General features: G+C 34.7%; 2 protein-coding genes across 3 annotated transcripts; one reads left to right on the top strand and one right to left on the bottom strand.

The window, feature by feature from the left end:
- Nucleotides 1-282: 282 nt before the first annotated feature.
- LOC149090254 (transmembrane protein 186) lies at nt 283-4,228 on the bottom strand. Its single transcript, XM_089235827.1, has 2 exons — nt 4,049-4,228; nt 283-934 (listed from the first exon to the last, which is right to left on the bottom strand). Exons 1-2 carry the CDS (start codon nt 4,064-4,066, stop codon nt 302-304), a joined length of 651 nt encoding a protein of 216 aa, XP_089091953.1. The 5' UTR covers nt 4,067-4,228; the 3' UTR covers nt 283-301.
- A 1,963-nt stretch (nt 4,229-6,191) lies between these two features.
- LOC149090253 (soluble calcium-activated nucleotidase 1) lies at nt 6,192-16,879 on the top strand. 2 transcript variants are annotated; one of them, XM_089233414.1, is made up of 5 exons: nt 6,192-6,382; nt 9,623-9,910; nt 10,713-11,461; nt 13,990-14,193; nt 16,423-16,879. In XM_089233414.1, exons 3-5 carry the CDS (start codon nt 10,825-10,827, stop codon nt 16,791-16,793), a joined length of 1,212 nt encoding a protein of 403 aa, XP_089089540.1. In that variant the 5' UTR covers nt 6,192-6,382; nt 9,623-9,910; nt 10,713-10,824; the 3' UTR covers nt 16,794-16,879. The 2 variants fall into 2 exon arrangements, with proteins under 2 accessions (XP_089089540.1, XP_089089534.1); XM_089233408.1 differs by lacking the exon at nt 9,623-9,910 and having other exon boundaries at nt 6,197-6,382.
- The last annotated feature ends 24 nt before the right edge of the window (nt 16,880-16,903 follow it).

Below are 16,903 nucleotides of genomic sequence, written 5' to 3'. Positions count from 1 at the left end.
GCTCTTCAGTTTAAATCAATGGTTAAATAATATTTTTAATGATATTTCTGTTAGAGCATCATTCTTCACTGTAGTAAAAGGCGGGAGACCCCCCTAAAAAAAAATATTTGCTTTTCACTTCCTGTTGAAAGTATGAAAATGTTTCACATTTTTGAGTGATTAAAAAAAAAAAAGTTTAGGTTAATACTATTCTTTGATATGCTTAAAGTCTTTGTAAGTGAAACCAACTTTTTCCCTCCAGCTTTCTTTTGAATGATTTTTATGTTTCAATAATCTCATAAATACAATGTGAGAAAATAATTTATTTTTTCCTTTGGAACAAAAATTCCAAACTACCAAATACGTGCTCAAAATCTTCTTTGCTCAAAATTTTCCCATATCTTAGGCTTAGATATAGAATCTTATCGGAATTGGTCCTTCTCAGTTGCATATATAAATCATGAGGCTTGCAGTCAACTTCCGTGAGTGGTACTATTTCTTCTACGGGAACAACCTCATCAATTCGTCTACCCCAGTACGACAAGTGCGCAATTTTCACAAATTTTTTGTCCTTACACAAGTAAATGTGTCCAATTATACAGCGGAAAAAATATGTGAATATAAATACTGTCCCAAGTCCTACACCAGCGGCTAAATTTATTTTCTGCATTGCTAATAGTGGGATAATACCATTTTCGTACATTATCATTGTTGTTGGTGCCAGGATGAGCATTAAAGCAGTCTGATATATTTTGAAGCGCTGGAAAACTGCTGCTTTACGTATGTGTTTAAAAGTATATATTCGATTCCATTCTTGCTGACATGACTGTGGTTGAGAAGCATAACTACTAGAAGAGACTCTGATGCACTGTTGATGGAAAACTTGCTTCGGCACTAAAACCGATAGTGGCTTATGATAGCCATTTCTTACTGGCTTTATAGAAATCCTGCAGCCCTAAAACAGTAAAATAAATCAGAAATCCCAAAATAATAAAATCATTTATTTTACAGAAAAATATCTCTAATTTCACTAGACAACAAATTTTGACAAAGTTCTGCGTTCGAAACAAAAATAGTCATTTTTTTATGTAATTCAGTGAGCCGAGCATGAATTTAACTAAAAAAAGCTGGATTGAGGAAAAAGGCTGGGTTTTTTTGAATTGCACGGTTAATAACACAACACAATACATTGAAACAATGTAAGTATATGAAAGAAAAAAAAAACAATTTTTATATAGAAACTTCAATATAATTTTACCCCTGTATTATAACAGTAAAAACACATAGAAATGCAAATCTATTACAGTACAATAGTTCATTATCAGCGTCTGACACCTACTTTGATTTTGCATTGAGCTTGTACTGGAGCATCTCTTACAATTCCCTAACAGTAGTCAGCCAGCATTGAGGTTGACCATTTTCTCTGGTAATGTTTTGTGGTCCTTATCCCTTTTTTAACTGTTAACATGGTAATATTCGTATTCAGCATGTCAAAATCAGTCAGAATTTTATATTTTCATGGTGAACACAATTTCATTGTTGTCCAGTGCTGTTTTTTAATTCATAAACCTTTCGATTTCTCTGCTGAGGTGATCAATATCTTGTATGTTAACTCAAATGATGTAGCCTAATTCAAAATTCATTGAGAAATTCTGCTTTTGCATAGAGACTAAACAATGACTAATTTTGATGTGTAGATTATCTGCAATACTTACACAGGGTGGTCCAGAAGTCCTGGCCTGTTTTAAAAAACTGTTAATGATAAAAGACAAACGGCTGAAAGAAAAGGTTTTAAAAGTTTTCGTTTACTCACTATGAAATTTGTACACACACACCTTTAATGACAGGGAGGCTATCAAGCCTATACAGCATTTCTTGCTATGTTATTTATAATATAGATGTTATGAAGAATAAAAGTAAGAAAAGAAAAACAACTTTGAAACCATTACTCTCAAATACTTTAAGCCGTATGTCTACCTTTAACACAGCTTTTTTAAAAATAATTTTTTCGAAACAGGTCAAGACTTCGTGGACCCACCCTACATATATCTACAAAATGTTATTTCAGGGTTGACTTTTTAATCATAGATTATAATCTATGATTACAAAGTTAAACTGACACAATACAATGATTATTATATGTTGAGTAATTTAAAATTTCACATTTGAAAATGCAAGACACATTTGTACTATGATTTGATACAAAAAGGAAAAAATTATTCTTATTGTGAACAAATCCAAGCAATTTTCTAGAGTTGGGGGGGATCCTAAAAATAAAATTTCATAATTTTACACTCCTTAGGCCGTATTACAATATGAAAGTTTGTTTATAGAACTTGGAAAATGCTACCAATAGAAAGATCAGTTTAAGTTCCCCTCGAATGTAGCCAATGCTCATTGGTTATTCAAGTTTTATAAGAACTTTTCTGAAACTTTTATAGTATAATCCCAGCCTAAAAAAGATCTTAATTTGAACACCATTATTTCACCCCATTTTGAAAATGTAATAAAGGATTCCACACTTAGCACCTTTCTACAGCTGAAAAGTTTTAAATTCCAGTCAGATGAGGCTGACTTGAGATCTCGAATCTCTCGAATGATGTGTTAACGTGATGGTAAATAAATTGCATGAATTCCAAATTTTTTTTTTTTCACTCTTTTACCCTTTCCATCATATAAATGAAAAAAAATAGAGATATTACTGGTGGTCTGCAGTAGTGATAGTAATTCCTTGAAGGAATGTTTATAAGGTGTGTATGGTTAAGTGGTTGTGGTGTCACTCAAAAAATTATTTTTAGTCAAAGCACAACCTACTATAGTCCGTTTCAAGTTAACTGTGCAGTGAAGAGGACAACAAAAGCCTCTTAACCAATGTATCAATGCGCGGCCTCAGTAAGGTATGGACGATTTCTAGGGTATCGCACCAAAATGTCGTGGTTGCTATAGATTTTTGGATAATGGTAAAAAATATTTTTTTCTAATTTAAAAATTTCAAACGAAGAAACATCGGTTCAAAACGATATTTTTTCATTATTTTTTCAAAATCATTAAAAAAATTGAAATATTATGTATAAATGATCATCTTAAAACTACGATTTATGGGAACTTTATTTTGCGGCGAAGGAATACTCTCTCTACCTTTCTCTCCACTGCAAAGTTAACCTGAAACGGACTATAGTTTAAAATATTATTCTTTATCATCCAGTTGTATTGGCATGCAAGTAATTTGTTGAATGTCTACTGCAACCTTAATACATAATCTTAATACATAAGCAAAGATAGCCTACTACTACTTAACCGTACATGCATCTCGTACAGATTCCCTGCGGAATTTCTAACGAATTGGTACATCCCGGAATGTGTGTTCACATCTGTAACGTCTTTATATTGTTAGAGTTGTGCTTTTGCTGGTGCTGCCACTTGACTTCTGTATTTTGAAGATATTGAGAATGCCTGAATTTTCGTGTAAGTATGATGATGAGAATGAACGCAAAGGAATTGAGACGCTGATGACAATAAGAATTGAAAATGGTGTTAAAAACTTTTTAGACTATTCTGGGGGGACCAAACGTTATGACAAGGAAACCACTAGTAGCAGAAGTTTGAGAACTAATGCTTTGGTCCAGTTTCTCATACTTTTGTCTCACAGCTCCCTTACCCAAGTGGACGTGTATCTTTTTTCATTATTTTTCAGTTGTTTTTTCCCCCCCTATACTAGTCTAACAAGGAACCGTGGCAAACCAGCGAATAGGCACACATTAATAAGGTCAGCTCACAGCAGTGCTCCGAGGAATCACTGCCCTAGTCTATTTCAATATCAGGCTACGGATAAAAAAATGTGATCACTGCAACATTTAGTAACAAAATTTCCCGTGAAGCATTTTTTTTAGCATATATGTTCATTTATAAATAAAGAAAAGTAATTTTAAAAGATCATGACAGTACAATAAAAGCAAAGTTGCAACTGGTGCGATGTTCATTATAACATAGTTTTGTCTTGAATAAAGTAGTGAAATTATGAAAATAAACCTTAAATTGAATATGAAATAAGTAGAGAAGCAGCGCATACCATAAGTAAAAGAGACATTTGAAGGGAAATGAAGGTTTGTTTTTTTGAATGTTTGGAAAAACTCAAAAATGAATCAGATTCAAAAAGTAAATAATAATTTCTACTAAGCAATACAGAAACTATATATATATATATATATATATATATATATGTTTGTTTACAAAAAAAAAGTGATAACCAGCTCTGTTCAAGGCACAGAGGCAACGAGATTGATCGATGACAGATGTTTTCAAGATGACGATTTCAGTCGCAATAGGGCGCATTAGTGTGACGTCACGACCGGCAGCGCTGATTCCAAACAAACATAAACTGAGCGAGACTATAAAGGAAAATGCCATAGGACGTAGATGAGCCTCTGTTTAAATTATTTTTCTAAAAATAATATGATTAAATAAGACTTGCGAGCTCTTGAAATGAAAGCTTCAAACTCTTGTGAACATGCAATGTTAAAATATAATAATGATAGTTCTCCTCTAATTAGCTATGGGTGCTTTTTTTATTTTTCACATGCTACCCGTTCACGTGCGTTTAACCTAATTGCTTCGAATATGCAGTAGAACCTCTCGATAACGGACACCCATGGGACAAAAAATTTTATCCGCTGAATTTTATTTTAATAACTCCAAAAGTGATGAACCTGTGGTTATGCATAATCACCAATCGTCTCGACAAAGAAATTTTGATTAAATTTCACTACATTTTTATCACTTTTACCAACGATTATGCGTAATTCCCAAATAAAGTTATAAACTTTTCATATTTAAATCAGACTTTCTAACCTTTGTATGTATTATAAACTTTCATCTCTTCATTGATCCAATTAATCATTTCAACCCGTACACGATACGTAAACCAAACATATTCTGTAATAAAAATTAAATTAAAATAAGTGTGAAGAAGATAAAAACATTCATAACAATATTATTAATCTTATAATGCCACAAGGTATCGACAAACAAAAGCAACATTTCCATTCGAATTCACCATGGAGCATTCAGTTAATTAAGTAATTAATTGATGATTTATCCTTTTTACCTTCGCGAGCTTTTGGGACATAATCTTGTTCAATGTGATAAATTCACAATTTATGATCATAAGTTAATAAATTAGAGTTTTCCTGATTTTGCAGTCCGCTATCGAGAGTGTCCGCTGACGCGAAGTGAAATACATTAAAGTGATATTCCACGAAACCGGGAATCAGAAAAGTGTCCGTTAACGGGGAGTGTTCGTTAGGGGAGGTTCCACACTGTATAACTTTCATTAAATTTTTATTTATTTTCAAATAACTTTCTTTCATTAATTAACTAACTCTTTTTGATCAATTACTTCTTTCATTAAATCTGAAATTTGTCCCGATAATTCGGAAATTATTATTTACATTAATTTTTAATTTTCATCAAGTATGAAATTATTTCTTTCAAAAACGTAATTTTTTTCATAAATTATTACTTTTAACAATTCTGAAAATTACTCGTGGTAATTCCTAAGTTATTCTCAATAATTCTGATTTCTATCAGTAGTTCTGCAATTATTGCTCTTTCAGTAATTCTGTGAATACTTTTTCATTAATTGTAAATTTTCATTTATCCTAAGTTTATTTTTTCAATAATTCTAAAATTATTTTTTCAATAATTCTAAAATTATTTTTTCAATTTTATTCCGTGATTAAATCTATGGTTCAATACAGGAATCAAAAGCATGGCTACTAAGCCAAACGCACTTGAACGGATAGCATGCAAGAAATAAAAAGCACCCACAGCTGATTAGAGACGAACTATCATTATTATATTTTTAACATTGCATGTTCGCAAGAGTTCGAAGCTTTAATTTCAAGAGCTCGCAAGTCTTATTTAATTAGAAAAAAATAATTTAAACAGAGGCTCATCTATCGTCCTATGGCGTTTTCCTTTATAGTCTCGCTCAGCTCATGTTTGTTTGGAATCAGCGCTGCCGGTCGTGACGTCACCACTACTGCGCCCCATTCATTATTTTATTTGATGAAACAGTTTGCAATTTGGGAAATTTTTCATAGTTCTGATAAATAATTTTCGTTCGATAAATATTAATTTTCTACATGAAATTACAATTTTTTTTTTCATTAGTTAACTTCTGTTGAGTGCGTTCTTATCCGTTCCTAGAATTTGAACTGAACTGTTAAAGTTGGTTGTGTCACTTTAAATTAATTTTTTGTTTGTTTGTTTGTTTGTAAATAAATTTTGAAATTCGTGTTATATAATGAAAATTTTTAGGGATAAATATTGTAAATAAAGAATCGGAAAACAAGTGAAATGCCGAAATCGTCGCTACAAGACAGCGTTGGTTTTAACGCCGAAGGTAAATCAAAAGGATGATCTCCATATTTCAACTAACGATTGTGTAAACATGAACGTGTTTTCCCACGTTGATAATTGTCAATAATCATAATGTGATATTGACAATTATTGGCAATAAGAAAGTGGAGTTATTATTGACAACTGCATTATTTCATGGTATAATAGTTGTCATTTCAATTGTCCTCGACTCACATTAACATTTATGAAATATATTTATCGATCTCATTACACTATACAGTCGACGCTCGTTATAACGACCCCCCCCCCCTCGTCTTTCTACGAAAACAGACGCTATATTGCGAGGTTGTTATATCTAAAGTTTTATCAAGCTAATTTCTTGAGAGCATTTTATACTTGTACAGAATGAAAAATTTTATTAATCGTTTTTTATTGTTATGTAAGCAGAGTTGCAATAGAAATAGCAGGTTAGAAGCTAATAATAGAATTTTGACAATGAATTGTGTGCATACTCTTACGTAAATGCAATTTAATGACCAATTTTTTTTTTTTGAGGCAAAGGTCCTCTTTTTTTGTTTCGAGAGGGCGTAGGTTTGCATTTATGAACCCGAAGTTGAAAGACCTCAGAAAACGCTTCAACAGGGCAATTATCAGACATTCTGCTGTGTTTCTCGCCATTATAAGTGTATTTTTCTGAATTCAAATCAAAGGTAAATGTTGAACATTCTTAGCAAAAAAAAAAATTTGCGGGCTGAGTTCGGGCATTTTATTGAAGTGAACAGTGTTCATAAGTTGTTATATTGGATAGAAAAAACATTTTAGACTACTGGCTGCCATAATGAGTGGTTGTTATATCGAGCATGGACTGTATTATACTCTATATCAGCTTCCGTTAACCTTTTTCGGCCTGTGGTCTCTTCCAGATGATATTTTCTTCCCATGGCCCTTCCGGGGAAGGGGGGAGTTCTCATCTCGCAAAAGAGTTAAATTATATCAGGAAAAGTAGTGTCACTTATAAAATAATGGGGCAATCCAATGAAAGTACACAATAAATTTTTCCTCCCAGCATATCACCCTGAATAATTCGAGCCTGCCCAGGGTTGGGCTAGATTTTAGTCAGCTTCCTTCTCATAGCAAGGATTCTATACAAGGCCGTCTCAACATCATGTACACCTGTCTCTTTTCCCGGGTAACATGGTGTTTTGCAGCCACATAGGCTTATTTTAGTTAGAAGTAAGAGCTTACACATTTGCATACTTACTCAAAGGTTTCGGGAAAATTTTCCTCACCTTAAGAATATATACAGGGTGAGGCGATTGTAATTAAAGTTCTCATGCTCACAATAGTTTTTCTCAAAAACGACGTATCCGAGTACAGTTAAATTTTTAAGATATCTTTATAAGATCATGGAGAGAGATTTATCAAATTAAAAAAAAAAGTTAAATTTTCAACCACTAGGTAAAAAAAGTGGGTTTTTTTTTATTGCATTTTTAATGGCCTCTCTAGTGTAACTACCAAGTTCCAATGGAATATTTCCATCAGAATGGACGCAACAGAGGTCTGAGTAGTGTCAATATACTAACACTGCTCAGACCAATATAGCGTCTGTCGGTATCCTGACATTATGCTGACCTATGTAGCACCTGTTCTGGTGGACTTATTCCATTAAAATTTGGTATATATGCTATATCGGAGTGACCAACCCATGGTATTTATGAGTGGCACGTGAACGCTTTTTGAAAATTAAAGAAATTCTATTCCATTTTTTTCAATCTTAAAGTAATTCTCTCTAACTTTTTAATAATCATATAAATGATTGTCTTTTAGGCTGCCAAACCAATATTTAGTATGGTAGACACTCTTAAAATAATAATTATATGAGAGAGAGGGAGTGATAACTTTCTACTCAATGTGTTTCTGTTCGGCGTTTCATCTTTAGGCATAGTAGCTGCACGTCCCATGTGTATGAGATTCAAGATTGTCCACACGGAGGATTGTATAGTACAATTACATTGTATATCCATGAATTCTTGGGAGAGGGAACTAAGCCTCTCACAAAGTTTATTGGGGAGGAGAGGGGGGGCCCCCAAGCATCCTGAGTCTTCAGGTTCTAGTGTCTATGCCCAACATGGTGTAAGTTAGATGAACTTCTATACCAATATACGTACATATACAATCTGCATTGTGATAATCAAATTCATGACAAAAATTGACCTTTGTCCCGTTAAAATGGGATCTATGGTCTGCATATTAAAATTTGTGTAGTGCCACGCTCATCGAAAATAATCTTGATTGTAGCATGGCTTGGGGAAAAGATTGGCCACCCGTTTGCACTGTACGGACCATGGAAAAAAAGGAAATACGATGAAAGAATCGCCACTTTTTCACCTGGTGTTTCAAAAATTAAATTATTTTTTATAGCATAAATCTCTCCCCCATTGTCTCATTAAGATATTTTGAAAATTTGGCTGTGTCCGGAAGAGTAGTTTTTGAGAGAAACTGTTCACATTACAGGAACTTTAATTATAATCACACTGTATTAAAACATATCAGTGCATTAAACTGAGTAGAAAAATGTTTTTTCTCGCTCGTGAAAAACCTCTCAATGTAGGTTCGTTATGTATTATCAAATAGGTTTCTCATAGAAAGACTTGTTTTGAACTTCTCGCGAAATTTGTTTTTGATCTTATATTATTACACCCACCAAGGTAGTATTATTCTGTTTCAGTTTTTCAGCAAGTATTGGCAAAGTAAAACAGACATCAAATTGTCACATTTCTACTAGCTTTCAGATATGATTCAGTGATTTGCATTCCTACATTTTGAGCCAAACTAGTACTTCTATTTCTTCATTAATTGTTCGGTAAGGATGGCTACAATTACACAAAGCGAAAACATCTGTATCAGAGGAAATCTGACGCCATGATTGGACAAAACATTTGCTGTTCATGCAATGAAAGTGCCCATAACCAGGGCTGTCATTTCAACTTTTTCCAGGGGTGGGGGGGGGGGTATGTATGTATATATACATACTCCTCAATGTATGTATATATATATTTGTGTATATATCTATATATATACAATTTTTAGTGTATTTTCAAAATCGGGGGGGGGGCAATGGCTCCCCCTCCCATTCCCCCTAAATGGTGGGCCTGCCCATAACGTTACCTTCAAATTGACTGGTCATGGTCCTTCTAGGTATAACTATAAATATTTCAACCAAATTTGTATTTTCAAATTGATGATGATGGTTGAACCAAAATAATAATGTATAATGTTTCAGTAATTTTAGGAAAAGTCGTGAAGGTACCTATGATTTCTATTTGAGCCCCATATGAATATTACTAATATCAGTTACAAGAATTGAATTATCAAGTCTGCCTGTGGACCACCTATGCCATTGTCACAGACAAGAGGTTGAAGAAACACTGCTTTATAAGGTTTTAATGAAGAAATATTATTTATATTCTGAGAATGAAAACCAGAGTATCTATATTGCTCACCCGAGCCAACCAACTAGAGTGATCCAGCGCCTGTGCTAGCCACAAGTTACAACGAATGGATCTAACTAGTAAGAAAAGAACATGTATTTTTGTATTTATCATAAATTTTGTAGTGAAAATTGTTCAGAGGCACTGTCGCCCATTTAATTGAAATTTGGTTGTAAATAAAGCAACCTTGGGACTTTCAGTGGCTGGGGACACCTGCGGCCAGTGTTTGGGGCCTGTGAGCCTCTCCTGGGCTTTCCTGGGGGGGGGGGCACGACAATAGAGTGGGTGGGGGCATAAACCTAAGCACCAGGCTCAGCTAGTGCAGCTAGGACTTACATAGAGGATCGGGCTTGTCGGAAGGGAATGATTCTGTGGCGACGCAATATTCCTCGAGATTGCTGTTGTAATGCACATGTCCTCTCCAGCTCTGCAGTTGTCTCAAGCACTCACGTTTCTGTCCGATATTCTCATGTACCTGTATAATATTCTAGAGTCTTCTTGTTGTCGCATACAATTTCTCTCTCAAGTTAATTGAATAAATAATAATTATTTGTTAACTCACTCATATTATTTTATGTCACGGAATAATCGAAGACTTCAGGTAGCATTCTCATTCAAGTAAAATTCTCTATCTGACCCTCTGGCACTCCTGAGCATGGCCCAACTCACACATGTAAAGGGCTAATATCCCAGAAGGGACATGCACCCGGGCTTTCTCTGGTCTGACAGAGTGCATTTTTTCTGATTTTCACTTATATGCCTCTCTCACTTATGCATCCTTTTTTGACTTGTTTCCTTGCAACGATGCATCAGTGAGAAATTACTGTATTTCCCCCCCCCCTAAATTTCTGTGCTAAATTGATTATTTTAATTTCATTTCAGAAATGAAATAGTCGAAGAAGAGGCTTCGTGTCAACCATGAAATCAAGCAGCTGCAGCTGACTTCTATTTATTTATTTATTTTATTCAGAAAGGAAAAACCAATATTCTTCAAATGTACAAATCATTAGAAGACTGGCAACAAGCAGTTCGTATGCCAACTGCCTACAGGGTAGGCAATTCTACTCTTCGAATACAAACACAGTTTGTTATCACTGTTGCGATCGTAGGAGTTTCTTTTCTAGTCCTTTTGTACACTCTTCTTCCCTATACAAGGAACTCTCAACTCGTTAGTGATGTCGCTGCTCATGACGAGCATCTGCATTTCCACGTCACCAAGGAACGCAAGACTGAGCAGAAATGCAACCAATGGACATACAATAGCACATATCCTCTTACGAACCCAGTATTGACGGACGAAGGATTGAAATTCAGGATAGCTGTCATTTCAGATCTAGACTCGGATTCCAGTGATAAGAATGAGAAGTATTCATGGATAAGTTATATGAAGAAAGGACACTTGACCGTCGACTTGAAAAGCAAAAAGGTGTCTATAGAATGGGATAGTGATATCATTAAATTAAAGTCAACATTGTCTCAAGCTGGACGGGGAATGGAACTGTCAGAGCTTGTGGTGTTTAATGGCAAGCTGTTGGCTGTAGATGACCGAACTGGCGTGATTTTTGAGATCAGTGATAACTCTGCCATACCTTGGGTGATTTTGACTGATGGAAACGGGAGAACAACGAAAGGTGCCTTTTTTTTGTTCTGCTAAAATATTTTGAAACCAGGGAGTGTGAAAAATTCCCAGGTGCCAGGTTGCCATGGTGACTAAAAAATTGGCATTGGCGCCGAAAATTTTCTATATGTGATGACTAAGAGACCATTCAAGTGTTACATCAGCAGATTGTTAGCCATTTTTGACCTTCGCCCTGGAAAATTTCTTCAGCTTTGTCGGCCCACCACCTAATGCATGCTGGGATCAAAGATGTGCGGGGGGTGAGCCCCAATGTCCCCTCCAAAAATATGTAGGAAAAAAATACCTTTATATGTTGTTATAATCAATTTCTGCATAAATTTAAATGCTGCTTGAAGGCTAAGAACTCAAAATTTCTCTTTAAGAAATTCATCATGCCCCTCTCCCACGCCTTTTGTGCCCCTTCAAAGGTCGATCCTGCTTATGCCTCTGATTAGATTTCACTTCTATAATATGCATAAGCGTGGGCAGGGTGAAAATAGGTAATTCCCCCCTCCCATTCGAAGAGCATGTATCTGCTTATGTACCAGAGTCCAGCAAATCACTCAAGGACAGAGCATTTGGCTGTGACCCACCCCTCTCTAAAAGCGAGGCAGGACATGGGAGGGGGGTGTCTGTTGAGGTCTACTAGGAAAGGAAGTCTTTTGAGGACTTATCAGTAGGAGGGGATGTTAGTTTAGGTGCTCACAAAATAGGGAAAGGTTTTTCTAATTTTTTCCATTCCCAGTAAAGATGCTATTAAAGATTATTTCATATTTTTATATAGACATAAGTATCATTCAAATCGCCCTCCATCAGAAATCAGCAAATCTGAAACCCCTTTCCCATCTATGCAGACAAATAACCCGCCGCCCCCTTCCAAATTAAAGTCTGAGGACAATGCAAAATTTTAAGAATTTATGTATTTCCACCAATGCAGGACTTGGTCACTAAGGCCCGGAAAAACTTGAAAAATTTATTTAGGTTGTTTTTCTCAGAAAAGAAGTATTCGTGGCTCCTAAAGAAATTTGGCAGCTGCCTAATGTTTATTTCCTGTTTGTTGAGCCTTGCTTAAACTTTTTGATCCCATTTTGAACTTTGAGGCCAGTGGTTCTCTAACTTTTGTCTTCCGCGCCTCCCTAGTATAGTCTAAGAAAAAAGCCATTTCATAGTATTGAATGCGACCAATCACCACAAGTTTTACTTTGAGCACCACTGTTATAGGCTGTATTAAAGTAAGAAGGGATGATCAATGGAAATTTAATAAAGGCAATGCAGTGATACCTTGACTTATGTCAATGATTCCTTCCAAGTCGAGTTAACGTTCTCCTTCTAAGAAGGCTATGTCTGGATCAGGGCTGGGCAAATCCCAGGCGGCAGGTCACCATGGTGACTAAAAAAATTGCTGTTGGTGTCCCCTAAAATTTTCTTTGTGTAGTAACTAAACTGCAGGCTGAGAGCAGCACAAGATGTTTGGAATTTATAGCAGCATATCTGCCAACATGTAAGAGGGTCACTGCGCCTTGAAAAAGTCAAAAGAAACATTATTTTTTACTTTTTTCTTCGGGTAAAAGTTTTTTGGCACCTAGATTTTTTTTGCAATTCATCCGAACTGCTTGTTCTTGAGAACTGCTGGTCTAGAGTAAGGTGTGACAAATCTCAGGTCACGCTTTGCCATGGTAACTGAGAAATTAGTATTAGAGCCTGGAGTTTCCCTTGAGCAATTATCAAATTTAAATGTGAACACAATACATAATTTTCAGTATTTATGTTCGCATGTGTGCCAACATAAGAAAAAGGCCAACATGTTCCGGGGAAAGTAGGAAAAGAATTATTTTAGACCTTTTTCTCGGAAAAAAAAAATTATTAATTTCTAAGAAATTTGGCTGGTGCCTAATTGTTTCTATGAGCTATCACCCTTCTTTTTAGAGCTTTCGTGATTTGTTCAAAATGCAAACGAAAAAAAACCCTTTGGATGCAATGTCAATGCCAGTAGAAGTAAATCAAAGTATCACTGTAATTAGATAGGGTCACTGGACATCTCAGTTTGAGTGAGGCAGTTCTTATATTTGAAGGATCTGTTCTGTTTAATTTTTATGTTTTTCTGGGGGACGTTGGCACAAATCTTACAAATTGAATTTTGTGGGAAAAAATAATTGCAGTAATCTCTAGAAGAAATGTTGCATCTCTTTGAAAAATTACTTAAAAAAATCCAATTATATTCAAAATCGGCATATTACTGTAAATGCTGAAGTTATAAACGATTCCCAGATAAAATCCTAGAATGATCAGAAATGCTGCACCACCATAACTTACTCTAGTATTAGCAGAAGCTGGCAAAAAATATAATTTTTTAACACATTTATGCCGGGGTGCTTTTTTGTTCTCATTTGCTAATGGCTTCAAAAAGCCTTTGTTGGTTTCTCACCTGAACAAGACTTTTTTTTAATTATTGTTTTCCTTAACTGCCATTGTTAATGTTGGTAATTTTCATTCAATGACACACATAAAAAGTAAGTTTAATTATTTGTCCTGTTGCCCTAGGTTTCAAATCTGAATGGGCATGCGTTAAGGACGAAACTTTACATGTTGGCGGGCTTGGAAAAGAATGGACTTCTTCGAAAGGCAAATTGCTGAACTTCTATCCTCAGTGGATCAAAATTGTCACTCCAGCTGGTGATATAGAGCATCAAGACTGGAGGAATAAATATCTTGCCATTAGGAAGAAAGCAGGCATAGAGTTCCCTGGTATGTTTCACTAATCTGTATTCTATCTTTTGTAAATAATTATTGGATTTAGTAGTTTGAAAATGGAAGTACAGTAATTTCCTGCAAATAGTTTATGGTCTAGTATAATCTGCAGATGCGAATTTCATGAATTCTATAAATATTATCATTGTGTAATCTGCAGCTGAGTATAATTTGCATGGCCGAAACTTCATTAATCAATATTGCAATTTTAAGGAATGAAAGGGGCAGTTTGTCCCGTTTTTGAAAAAAAAGTGTTGATTTATCTTCTTGCATCTATCAATATTGCCATCTTAAGGACTTATAAATCTTTACAAAAAATTCCTTTTTTCAAATTTTAAGGATTCCAAAAAAAAAAAAAAAAATTACAAGTTCCAAAAATCATAGAAAATTATATAAAAACAATTTTTTAGTCCTACTTTCTTATGTGAATCCAAGTCTGTATCCCAGGGGGCTCAGCAATCAAATTTAACTTGCAAACTACTTCATGACTTTAGATAGGCTCTGAGGATAGTGCCAGTCCCTGTTTATAGACCTGCCATCGTCCTGTCCTTGGAGAGAGGGGGGTTCGTGAGCTTGAGTGAAAAAAAGTGTTTGTTGAAGTAGATACTCGACGAAAATTCGGAATTGATGGCTACAGATTTTGGCGACAATTTGATTTTGCACAAAAAATCCTATAAGGTGACACTATCTCTATCTACAGGGATGTCGGTATTTAATAACAAGCTACGAGCACTGAGAGATTGGTGAAGTGAAAAATCGAATTGTCATTAAAACCTACTAAAATTACTTTGATGAACGCAGATTTCAGTGATGTATTGCAAACAAGACTAAATTTCTCCTGAACCATAAACCAATATGGTTTATTGTAGGCTCTTTCGGAAGCTCATGGAATGGGCGTTTTTGGCAAATTTAATTGATTGTTGCTAGAAGGGTGTTTGCGGAATTGGCAAATAAAAATTTTAATGACAATTCGATTTTGAACTTTGCCAATTTTTCAGCGCTTGTAGCTCACCATTAAAACCAGATATTTCGATGAAGTCAGTGTCACCTTATAGAATATTTTCTGCTCTTTCCAAATGTGTGCTTGATTTGTGGGTAGGTCCCTCAGGAACTTCACAAATTCTAGTTTTTCAGACTTCACACATTTTTTCCCCATATAATCAATTATCCACCTTAACTTGAAAACGGTTTGAGATAGGGTTGGTAGGTTGTGTTTCATGATCCACTTGGGCTGATCTATCGCCCCCCCCCCTTTTGTTTGGCAGAATAGGTCGGATTCACCCTGTATACAGTTGAACACTGTTATATAGGGATAGGACGAATAATGATTTGGCGGAATACTGAATATTTGGCAGCAGTATATCAATTTTCTTGAAATTTGTCACAATTATAAATAAAATTAGTGTTTTTAATTGGAAATAAAATGAATAATATGTTCCATAGATCCCTTGTGAAAACCTTCTGGCCAAAGAACTGGGAATATGATTAGTTGCAAGAAACTGACCAAGAACTGCAGAAAAAGAAAATAACTTTTTACCTTGCTTATATGCCTTCATTTTAGTAAAACCATTGTAAAAACAGCATTACTCATACATGTATCATGACCATTGCAAACTGAGTACAGAATTATAAATAAGGGAGCCTTCTGCATATATTCTTGCAGGTTAATAACGATAACTTACAGGGAAAAATTAGTCTGGTTCAACCTCATCTTCAAAATATGCTTCCAACAAAAAAAAAATTGATAACACAAACTTTCCTAATAAAAATCCTTATAACTATAAAGAAAAATTTTCCCATGATTCAGTATTTTTGTACTTTGTGAAAGTGATAACAATACCTAAATGATAACATTACCCATGAGTCTAATAAGCGGCATTTAATTTAACTATTATATATATCCACAAATACAGAATATCAAATTACTTGACATATTACTTTTTTTAGTATCATAACCAATCTCTTGAGTAAATGATGCAAATATCTTCAAAATTTATGTGTTTAATACATTTTTTTTTGTGAGGATTTTAAAGATCATTAGAAAAAAGGGTGCAATAGACTAAAATAGGGAATTTTGTTGCATTATTATAGGTGCAAATGCTAAATATCGTCATTATTTTAATGCCATTTCTAATTTTTGTCAGTAAAGATTTTTTTTTTTCACCGCTGATACAGATTTTTTCCCATTTTCAATAATTAAATTCCCCCCCCCCCTTATCTTCACAGGCTACATGATCCATGAAGCTGTTGTTTGGAGCAATATTCATAAGCAGTGGATTTTCCTGCCGAGGAGAGCAAGTAAAGAGACTTATAATGACGTTGAAGATGAGAAGAGAGGAACTAATTTTATAATCAAGGCTGATGAAGAATTTAATGAAATAAGCATTTCAACAATCGGACCTCTAATTCCAACCCATGGATTTTCTTCGTTTAAATTTGTGCCTGGAAGTCGAGATCAAGTTATCGTAGCATTAAAAACGGAAGAAAATGCTGGCAATGTGGCCTCATTTATAACTGTTTTCTCTTTGGATGGAGATATATGGTTACCAGAAACACAAATAGGTGCCTATAAATATGAAGGGATCGAATTCATTTAAATTATTTTCAAGTTTAGGTGTACATATGGAAAGATAATTAAATTGTGTAATTGAATAAAGCAATACCATCCATTTTTGTTTTCAAATTGTTGCTGGAAGTCATTCTTGAG

Source organism: Pholcus phalangioides, unplaced genomic scaffold (genome assembly GCF_987345545.1).
Source record: "Pholcus phalangioides strain wild (caught in Gottingen) unplaced genomic scaffold, Ppha-v1.0 ptg000001l_1, whole genome shotgun sequence".
NCBI lineage: Eukaryota > Metazoa > Arthropoda > Arachnida > Araneae > Pholcidae > Pholcus > Pholcus phalangioides.
The sequence above is the reverse complement of the archived record's forward strand: the minus strand, read 5'-3'. Positions and strand labels throughout refer to the sequence as shown.

What these genes read in the sequence shown, in the direction of transcription:
- LOC149090253 (XM_089233414.1), top strand. Translation starts at nt 10,825, where the DNA reads ATGTACAAATCATTAGAAGACTGGCAACAAGCAGTTCGTATGCCAACT. An exon ending in AAACGGGAGAACAACGAAAG is followed by an intron (nt 11,462 to 13,989) that starts GTGCCTTTTTTT and finishes CTGTTGCCCTAG; the next exon opens with GTTTCAAATCTGAATGGGCA. An exon ending in AGCAGGCATAGAGTTCCCTG is followed by an intron (nt 14,194 to 16,422) that starts GTATGTTTCACT and finishes TTATCTTCACAG; the next exon opens with GCTACATGATCCATGAAGCT.